This window comes from Erythrolamprus reginae, unplaced genomic scaffold, assembly GCF_031021105.1.
Source record: "Erythrolamprus reginae isolate rEryReg1 unplaced genomic scaffold, rEryReg1.hap1 H_32, whole genome shotgun sequence".
Classification (NCBI taxonomy): Eukaryota; Metazoa; Chordata; class Lepidosauria; order Squamata; family Dipsadidae; genus Erythrolamprus; species Erythrolamprus reginae.
In genome coordinates, this window is record NW_027248487.1 from 353,898 (window position 1) to 363,827 (window position 9,930).

Genomic DNA, 9,930 nt, shown 5'->3' on the forward strand with positions numbered 1-9,930 from the left:
GACTCTGTCGGTTTGGGGCCAAGCCCAAGACAGGACAGTTAAACTTTTTACAGGTCAGTGACACATTGCCAGTGGTACTGGCGTATGTTGCACCACCATTTGGGGTGGGGGCTGTGCTGAGCTACAGACTGCTGGATGGCCGTAAGGACTCCCATTGCCTATTTCTCTAGGACTTTGTCGAGTGCTGAAAGAAATTATAGTCAGCTTGACCATGAAGCTGCTGTGGCCAGGGTCAAGTGGTTTCATGAGTTCAGCCGGGACTTTGAGCTGGTCACTGACCATAAGCCTTTGTTAGGGCTCATTGCTGGAGATAGGTCCACTCCAGTTTCACTCTCCCCAAGAATAACTCGATGGACAATTTTTTTGGCCGCAAATTCATACAAACTGATTCACAGGCCAGGTAAGGTTACGGTGCATGCTGAACGCCTGAGCCATTGCCCACTCCCAGAGTGGTGGATGACCCCACTCCAGGTGTCCCAGTGCTATTGATCAACTGTTCCAAGCTGGGCATGACCACTTTAGCCGACACTGCTGCTCAAACAGGAAAGAACCCGGTACTTTGAACCATTTTGAACTGGGCATGGAGGGAGTGGCCACAGGGGCCAATCAAGCCCAAATTCAAACCATCTGCTCAGAGACAGCATGAACTCTGGTGCAAGGGAGGTGCCTATTGTGGAGTGAATGCATCATTATTCCTCCATCACTTTGAGAGGAAAAGGCACGGTGACCATGGTGGCTCCCTGAGTGGAGGCAGAGGCAGCGGCAATAATCTCTGTACTTTCTATGGCTGCCTGGCTGGGCTACCCAGAGGGAAGTGGCAGCTCCTACTCAAGGAATCCGCGGCAACAGCTGCTGGTTTGGCAGGAGGTGCCAGCGGTAGACACAGGTGGTGGGAGAAGGAAAGGGAGCTGTGGCCGCACCCACCTACTGCAGATGGGCTGGTGCCAAGCCTCCCGGTTGTGGCCTACCCACCCACCCCACTGGTGGGTTGGCAGGGGGATGGGGAGCACGTGCAACATTCAAAACAAAAATACCCTTTGTCGGCCTCCGCACTTTCCTTGTCACTCCCCGACCCCAACTCCAATGCCCGGCTCCTTTGCACAGCCTTGAAAAAGGCTGCACGAGGGGTTGTTTTTGCATGTGTGGCCACGTTGACGTACGCCTTAGAGAGAACACTGGCCAGGAGCACAGGATGCAGACGCATCCTGTGCTCCTGTCACTCACCCACGAGCCGGATAAATGGCTTCAGCAGGCCGCATGCGGCCCACAGGCTGTAGTTTGGGGATCGCTGTGTCCTAGACTATGAGGGTTTCTCCATCCAGTTTAACGTTCATTGCCTTGCTCCCACACCCACAAGATCATCATGTTGACCAGTTGTCTTTTGCCAACGTGTCTGCTACTCCCGGCAGCTTTTGGGCAGGTACTGAACAAGGATGACCTTGAGAATCTAGAAGGAATTTGTTTTGGCTACATCTCTACATTCCTCATGTAACAGCCCCTCCCAAGTTCCCACAATAATAATACTTTCTAAAGCATAAAGTGTGGCAGGCCAAAGTCTCCAAGTCAATGATGGCTTCAGCCTGACATAGTGTCTTCCTCTATCATACAAATCTGCATAAAACTTTTTTGCCATTATTTAAATATTAACTTCATTTTATACTTTAACATAATTGTTCTGAAATACCAGTAGCATACAATTCATGTATACAACACATACTCAGTTTGAAAACAGTCTTTTCCATGTCCATTTGATTCTCCATTCTCATATTTTTTATTATTTCAATTATCCCTTATTATTAATTTTCAATTCAGATAATTCACAAATTATTTCAGTTTTTCCATTAATACATCTATTCCTTCCAAGGGGGTTTCAACTGTTAAAACCAAATTGTTTATAAATGCCCTTAATTTATTAAGTAATATAATTCACTTTTACCCGTTATTCTCTCACCTTGTTTTATATCTTTAGTAGAACTTCTAAAGCCAAAATAAACAAAAGAGATGAAATGCGGAAACTTGTCCCAATTTAAATTTTACAAGGTTAAGTCATTTCATCATTATTTATGCTGTTGGAAATGTATATATTTAGGAAATTAGGACTTTCTAGAAGGTGCTTTAAAGAATTGTATAGAAGAAAAATTGCAAGTGTTCTCAGGATAAACAAGACTTTAAGTGGGTTATATTTATATTGTGGCTCCATTACTGGGATTGAGGAGAAGCTGCAATGTGAAAACTAAAACTTTCAGAATGTAAATTAAATAAGCTATGGTAAAACATCACTTTATACATTCATATTTGTTTTAAATATTATTCATCTGATTGCTTAGGTTTTTCTTTTTTGCTATAGAGGTGTTTTAAATTAACTCAAATAAAGTTTTAATATTTCATTTCTGCTTTTTCAAACTACAGTTGTTAATAAGAATCTATTTACTCACTTTGTGGTTTTTATTTTCTTGTGTAACAGAAGCCTGGTATTTTATTTTTTCTTGTTTTTTTGTTATTTTATTTTTTTCTTGTTTTCTTGTTATTTTATTTTTTCTTGTTTTCTTGTTATTTTAAAAAGTAGCATTATTAAAAGATTATTAAAACTGTTAGATGTAGCAATAGAAGCTATAATACCAAAATTATAGTGATAATAATTAAAATTTTAGATCCAGCACAAAATTGCTACATTTGTCTCTGAGTCCTTCTGACCTCTTACTCAGCATTTTTGAATATTTTTCTTGTACACTTTTGGAATGATAGTGAGTAAACCTATATCTCAAATAACCCAAATGACAAATAAGTATGGCCAAAAAAGACATAGCAGAAGGGAAGTAACTCTCATTCAGTAACTCTGCATCGCACTGACCTGCTAGCAAGATTATTTTTAGAGGCTGGTATTCTGTTCTTATAGAAATCTATTAGACCCATACAGTGGTACCTCGAGATAAGAGTTTAATTCGTTCCGGACCTGGGCTCTTAAGTCGAGCAGCTCTTATCTCGAACGACTTTTCCCCATAGGAATTAATGTAAATAATTTTAATTGGTTCCAGCCCTCAAAAAACTCACAAAGTTAGTCTAAATTATGCAGAAAGACATGTTTTTAATGAAGAAATGTACACGTACATATAAATGAATAATGAAGTTTCTTTCACTTAACTTGTAAACTTTCTTAAACTTTTAAATTTACATATGTTCAACTTCTCTGCCACCCAATCCTGTAGGACAGAGGTCCCCAACCCTTTTTGCACCAGGGACCGGCTTTAAGCGATCAAGAGAGGAATGGGTGAATGAATGGACGGAGGGTGGGAAGGAAGGAAAGAGGGAAGGGACAGGAACAGAGGAAGGAAGCAAGGAAACTTATGAAAGGGGAGAGTAAGAGAGGAATGAGTGAAGGGAGGGAGGGAAGAAGGTGGGAAGGAGAAAGAAAAGAAGAAATAGAGGAAGGGAAGGTAAAAGAGAGAAAGAAAAAGAGCAAGAAAGAAAGAAAGAAAGAAAGAAAGAAAGAAAGAAAGAAAGAAAGGGGGAAGGGACAGGAACAGAGGAAGGAAGCAAGGAAACTTATGAAAGGGGAGAGTAAGAGAGGAATGAGTGAAGGGAGGGAGGGAAGAAGGTGGGAAGGAGAAAGAAAAGAAGAAATAGAGGAAGGGAAGGTAAAAGAGAGAAAGAAAAAGAGCAAGAAAGAAAGAAGGAAAGGGGGAAGGGACAGGAACAGAGGAAGGAAGCAAGGAAACTTATGAAAGGGGAGAGTAAGAGAGGAATGAGTGAAGGGAGGGAGGGAGGGTAGAAGGTGGGAAGGAGAAAGAAAAGAAGAAATAGAGGAAGGGAAGGTAAAAGAGAGAAAGAAAAAGAGCAAGAAAGAAAGAAAGAAAGAAAGAAAGGCAACTTCAAAGAAAGGCTCACTGAGCATCTCTCACTCTCTCTCTCTTTCTATCCCTCTCTTTCTTTCTCTCCCCCTCCTGGACTCCCGGATCGCTCGCGTGTGGCAGCAAACATGCTTTGGGGGTTTAGCTGGGGAGGAGAAGTAGCAATTTCCAAACCCCCAAAGCATGTTCGCTGCCACACGATTTAGCCAGGAAAGGAGCGAAGGAACGTGGAGGATTGGGGAGCTGAAAACGCCCGGTTTCAGCTTTCCAATCCTTCACGTTACTTCGCCGCTAAATCGTGTGGCACCGAACATGCTTTGGGGGTTTAGCTGGGGAGGAGAAGTAGCACCTTCCAAACCCCCAAAGCATGTTCGCTGCCACACGATTTAGCCAGGAAAGGAGCGAAGGAACGTGGAGGATTGGGGAGTTGAAAACGCCCGGTTTCAGCTTTCCAATCCTTCACGTTACTTCGCCGCTAAATCGTGTGGCACCGAACATGCTTTGGGGGTTTAGCTGGGGAGGAGAAGTAGCACCTTCCAAACCCCCAAACATGTTCGCTGCCACACGATTTAGCCAGGAAAGGAGCGAAGGAACGTGGAGGATTGGGGAGCTGAAACCGGGCGTTTTCAGCTTTCCAATCCTTCACGTTACTTCGCCGCTTGGAAGCTGGGAGGGGGGCGGAACGTCTTTGGCCACTTAGCTCTTCCGCCCCCCTCCCAGCTTCCAAGCCGCATTCGCCTTCCTCCGCCGCCACGGTTCCGAGTTGGGGGGTGGGGGGTGGGTACTGGCAAGTCCCCCAGGTCGGCTGCAGTCTTTTAAAACAGCCCCGCCGCTTCTCAGCTGACTCCTGAAGCGCGGAAGTTCGCCTTTGGCTTTTGGCTTCAGGAGTCAGCGGAGAAGCGGCGGGGCTGTTTTAAAAGACTGCAGCCGACCTGGGGGCTTGCCAGCACCCACGAAACCGCTGCTTATGCCGGGCGGCTCGCCTGGAACGCCAGCAATGCCGCCCGGCCAATTGCCGAGCGGGGGCGGGAGGAGGCAGCGCCGCACCGGACCCTTCAGGCCGCTCCACCCGGGTCGAGCCCCATCCCGGGCGGAGCGGCCTGAGGGGTCCGGGGGGGCGCTGCCTCCTCCCGCGCCCCGCTCCCACTCGGCAATCGGCCCGGTGGCATTGCTGGCGTTCCAGGCGATCCGCCCGGCATAAACAGCGGTTTCGTGCCTCGGGCCGGGCAGACAAGAGGTCTGGCGCTCCCACGGGGAAGGGAAAAGGCGGAGGCTTAAGCTCTTCCCTGTGCTTTGGAAGCCGCCGAACGCCGTCAGAGGGGCGCGTCAGCGGCGGGAGCCGGACCCGGCCGCCGCCCCCCCCCTAGCAGAAGCCAAGCCCCCCCCCAGCCGAGCCTGGTGGCAAGCTCGCCCCCAACTCCCGAGATTGAGCGCACGAAGAGGCATCTCTCGCCTTCTGCCGCTGGCCGCCCGCTCTCTTTCGCCCAGCGCTGCTTTGGAAGGCGCGACGGGAAGAAGGAAAGCGGCACGGTGGGCGGCCAGCGGCAGAAGGCGAGAGGTGCCTCTTCGATGTGCGCAGACCCCCCCCATCCCCAGCAGAAGCCAAGGACCCCCAGAGTGGGGCAGCAGGGGAGGCGACCGCCTCTCCACTCACCAACTGCCGGGATACGAGCCGAGAAGAGCCGGGCTGGTTTACTTTCCTTCCTTTCCGGAGTGAGCCACTCAAACAAAGCGTCATGCCCCCCTGACGCTTTTGGCGGCAAAAGAGCCCAGCGTCGCTTCGGAAGCCGCCAAAAGCGTCAGGGGGGCGTGACGCTTTATTCGGCTCTGCATCAGCTCGGGAAGGAAGCAAAGCAAGCCAGCCCGGCCCTTCTCGGCTCGTATCCCGGATTTGAGCTCGGGAGTCGAGCAAAAATTTCTCTCCTCTCCCAGCTCGTATCTCGAGTAGCTCGTAAGTAGAGCTGCTCGTATGTCGAGGTTCCACTGTATTCAGAAACAGCACAATGAGTACTCACACATACACTATAGCAGTGTTTTTCAACCGGTGTGCCGCGGCACACTAGTGTGCCGCAAGACATGGTCAGCTGTGCCGCGAGGCGGCTCGCCCCCCCGCTATTGCCCTCCCCCGCCGCCGCTATTGGCACCCTCCCACGGGAGGCCGGCAAAGGTTGCTTTGAAAGTCGGCCCCCTCGCGCCCATGGCTTCTCGTCGCTTCCCCGAAAGCTGCGCTTGTGTGCACGCGTGCACCCCAAAATACCCCCGCGTGCACCCTTTTTCACGGCCGCGCGCTCCTCATCCCCCTGCCAGACGCGGGGGGCAGGGAGGCGCCAGCAGCAGAAGGGAAGGGAGCCGCGGCCGCCCCTGCCTCCCCACGGCGCCTCCGGCCCCTTCGGCCTTTCGGCGCTGCCCCCCGCCCGCCCCCTCTCCTCTGCTGTCTCCTGCCTTTCGGCGTGGCTCCTCCCGCACCTGGAACGCACGCCCTGCCCGTCTCACCTTTGCCGAGAGCACTTTTGTCCTGGGCTCTCAGCAAGGGGGTTGCAGGAGAGACGGGGCAGGCGTTATCTCAGCGGAGGCCAGCAAAGGTGATATTCAATGTCGGGAGCGCGCGGGCGGTTGCGCGCGCTCCCTACCCCCCTGCTAGCCGCTCGGAATATTCAAAATAAGAAAAACCTTCGCCGGTGAAGGCTTTTCTTATTTTGAATATTCCGAGCGGCTAGCAGGGGGGTAGGGAGCGCGCGCAACCGCCTGCGCGCTCCCGACATTGAATATCACCTTCACCAGCCTCCGCTGAGAAGAACGGAGAGAGAATGAGAGTGAGTGAGAGCAACAGACAGCAAGATAGAGAGAAAGTGAGAAAGAGAGAGAGAGAAAGGGGGGAGAAAGAGATAGCAAGAGAGAGAACAAGAGAGAGAAAGAGTGTGAGAAAGAAAACAAGACAGAGAGAGAGAGAAAGCAAGAGAGAGAGAGAAAACAAGAGAGAGAAAGTGAGAAAAAGAGAGAAAGAGGGAGGGAGAGAGAAAGAGAGAGAGAAAGAACAAGAGAGAGAAAGAAAATAAGAGAGAACAAGAGAGAGAGAGAAAGAAAATAAAAGAAAAAGAGATAGCAAGAGAGAGAGAAAGCAAGAGAGACAGATAGGGAGAGGAAAGGAGAGAGAGAAATGAGAACAAAAAGGGGAGAAAAAAGGAGAAATGATTGAGGCAGAGAATGAGAGGAGAGAGAAACAAAAGAGAGAGAGAGGGGTGATTCTTGAAGCATATGGTAAAAAGCACCCAAATAATAAGAAATGCCCCCCAGCCCACACCTGTTTTTGAAAAGAATAAAAGAGAAAAAACCCCAGCCCTCAACTGGTTTTGGAAATGGTTCCAGTGTGTATACACACACACACATAAGGGGGGGAGAGAGACAGGGATGGAAAAAGAGGAGAAGTGAGAGGGAAAAGGAATGAGGGAAAAAGGGAGGAAGAGAGAGAAATGACAAACATGAGAGAGAAAAGGGGGAAAGACAGGAGAAGTACCCAGAAATGAGATATAAATTTGAGTAGGGATGATTGATGATTGACTGTATTTATAAGGGGATGTTACATGGGATTGTATATACGAGGGGGTTATGTATGTATGTATGTATGTATGTATGTATGTATGTATGTATGTATGTATTTATTTATTTATTTATTTATTTATTTATTTATTTATTTGATTTGTGTCATTTTGGTTGGTGGTGTGCCCCAGGATTTTGTAAATGTAAAAAATGTGCCGCGGCTCAAAAAAGGTTGAAAATCACTGCACTATAGCAAGGTGAAAGAATTATAGGAAGCATCTAAAATGCTTTGCCACTGCATTGGATCACTCTGCTGTGTCTTTAACCTTTTTATTTCTGGTAAAAGGAAAAACCAACAAATTCTTATCAGGTTTAGCTTTGCTTCATTGTACTTCAAATTGATAAATGATTATTATTTCCATTAATACATTTATTCCCCGCAAAAGAGATTCTTAGATGGATTTCAGCACAGCCCTTTTTGGGACATTATTAGGGATTTCTGTTCAGATATTCACATACTTTTTTTTCATTATAGGTTGAATGGAAAATACATTATACAGAATGGAAAATGGAATGCAATGGACCAGACAGCTGTGGTGGAATCTCCAGCTAGTGTGGAAGGAGGAGTGAAGAGAGCGGCAAGCTTTGAATCCTTGCAGAGCAGGAAGAGACATAGACCTAATTACTTTCAGAATTCCTGAAACCTAAACTGTTCCCAAGCTAATGCAGCCCATCCAGTGAAATATTCTTATCAGCTTATGGTGTTCCTTGAACCTGACAATGGCTAAGCTTTAACTATAGATGTTGTTCTTGTTTGATTGGTGTATGTTATTTGCATTCAGAATATGGTAATATTCCATTAATACACTGCTCAAAAAAATAAAGGGAACACTCAAAGTACACATCCTTGATCTGAATGAATGAAATATTTTCATTGAATACTTTGTTCTATACAAAGTTGAATGTGCTGACAACATGGAAAAATTGATTGTCAATCAGTGTTGCTTCCTAAGTGAACAGTTTGATTTCACAAAAGTTTGATTCACTCAGAGTTATATTGTGTTATTTAAGTGTTCCCTTTATTTTTTTGAGCAGTGTATATTCAAGTGAAAGTCTGAAAAATCTTTCTTTCAAGCACCATACAGTTAGTCCTCTATCTGTTTTAACATCTATAACTGATCACGATAAAAATTTGAATGCTTTGCAATTAGCATGCATTTATGAATTTGCATTCTCGTCTTTTTTCTTCAATGAGCCTCTGCCTTCTGTTCCACCCATCATCTTGAAAGCGGGTGCCTCTGCCACCCGTTCTGATTTTAAGCTGATTTTAAGTGACCTTGGGTTTGGTATGTGTTTAACATTTATGTTAAAGGCAGAGGTTTATTGAAGAAAAAAAGAGTAGAAAAGTGTGGAGGAATAACTGAGAGTGGGGTGTGGGGGAACGGAAGACAGAGGCTCATCAAAAAATACAGATGCTTTCAAGAGGATGTATACAGAACACCTGGCTGGAGAAATGCCATTTTCAAACTAAGCCAGGAGGGAGAACCATGCAAGATGAGAGATTAGGACAGCTTGCACACAGAGCTTCTAAGTTTTAAATTAGGGGTGGGGGTTTTTTTTTACTACCTACAAATAAATTCAAGGTAATTCAGAGTGCAAGAAAGAAACATGGGACAAAGTAGAATTATTTCACACAGCTCAACAATGACAGCTGTGGGGTGGGGGAAGAATGGGAGGCAGAGGCTCATTGAAGAAGAAAGAGGAGAAAGGTGTGCAGGAATAATGGAGAGCGGGGTGGGGGAACAGAAGGCAGAGGCTCATTGAAGAAAAAGAGGAGAAAGGTGTGCAGGAATAATGGAGAGTGGGGTGGGGGAACAGAAGGCAGAGGCTCATTGAAGAAGAAAGAGGAGAAAGGTGTGTAGGAATAATGGAGAGTGGGGTGGGGGAACGGAAGGCAGAGGCTCATTGAAGAAAAAAGAGGAGAAAGGTGTGCAGGAATAATGGAGAGTGGGATGGGGGAACAGAAGGCAGAGGCTCATTGAAGAAGAAAGAGGAGAAAGGCATGTAGGAATAATGGAGAGTAGGGTGGGGGAAAGGAAGGCAGAGGCTAATTGAAGAAGAAAGAGGAGAAAGGTGTGCAGGAATAATGGAGAGTGGGGTGGGGAAACAGAAGGCAGGGGCTCATTGAAGAAGAAAGAGGAGAAAGGCATGTAGGAATAATGGAGAGTAGGGTGGGGGAAAGGAAGGCAGAGGCTCATTGAAGAAGAAAGAGGAGAAAGGTGTGCAGGAATAATGGAGAGTGGGGTGGGGAAACAGAAGGCAGAGGCTCATTGAAGAAGAAAGAGGAGAAAGGCATGTAGGAATAATGGAGAGTAGGGTGGGGGAAAGGAAGGCAGAGGCTCATTGAAGAAGAAAGAGGAGAAAGGTGTGCAGGAATAATGGAGAGTGGGGTGGAGGAACAGAAGGCAGAGGCTCATTGAAGAAAAAGAGGAGAAAGGTGTGCAGGAATAATGGAGAGTGGGGTGGGGGAACAGAAGGCAGAGGC

General features: G+C 47.0%; 1 protein-coding gene across 1 annotated transcript in view; it reads left to right on the forward strand.

Moving 5' to 3' along the window:
- The window catches only part of LOC139155605 (ribonuclease inhibitor-like), a 30,884-nt gene extending 22,504 nt beyond the window's left edge, over window positions 1-8,380 (forward strand). Inside the window, exon 14 of the mRNA XM_070730805.1 lies at window positions 7,921-8,380. Coding sequence (XP_070586906.1) covers window positions 7,921-8,086 — 166 coding nt within the window. The 3' untranslated portion in view covers window positions 8,087-8,380. The remainder of the gene's footprint in view (window positions 1-7,920) is intronic.
- Window positions 8,381-9,930: the final 1,550 nt, after the last annotated feature.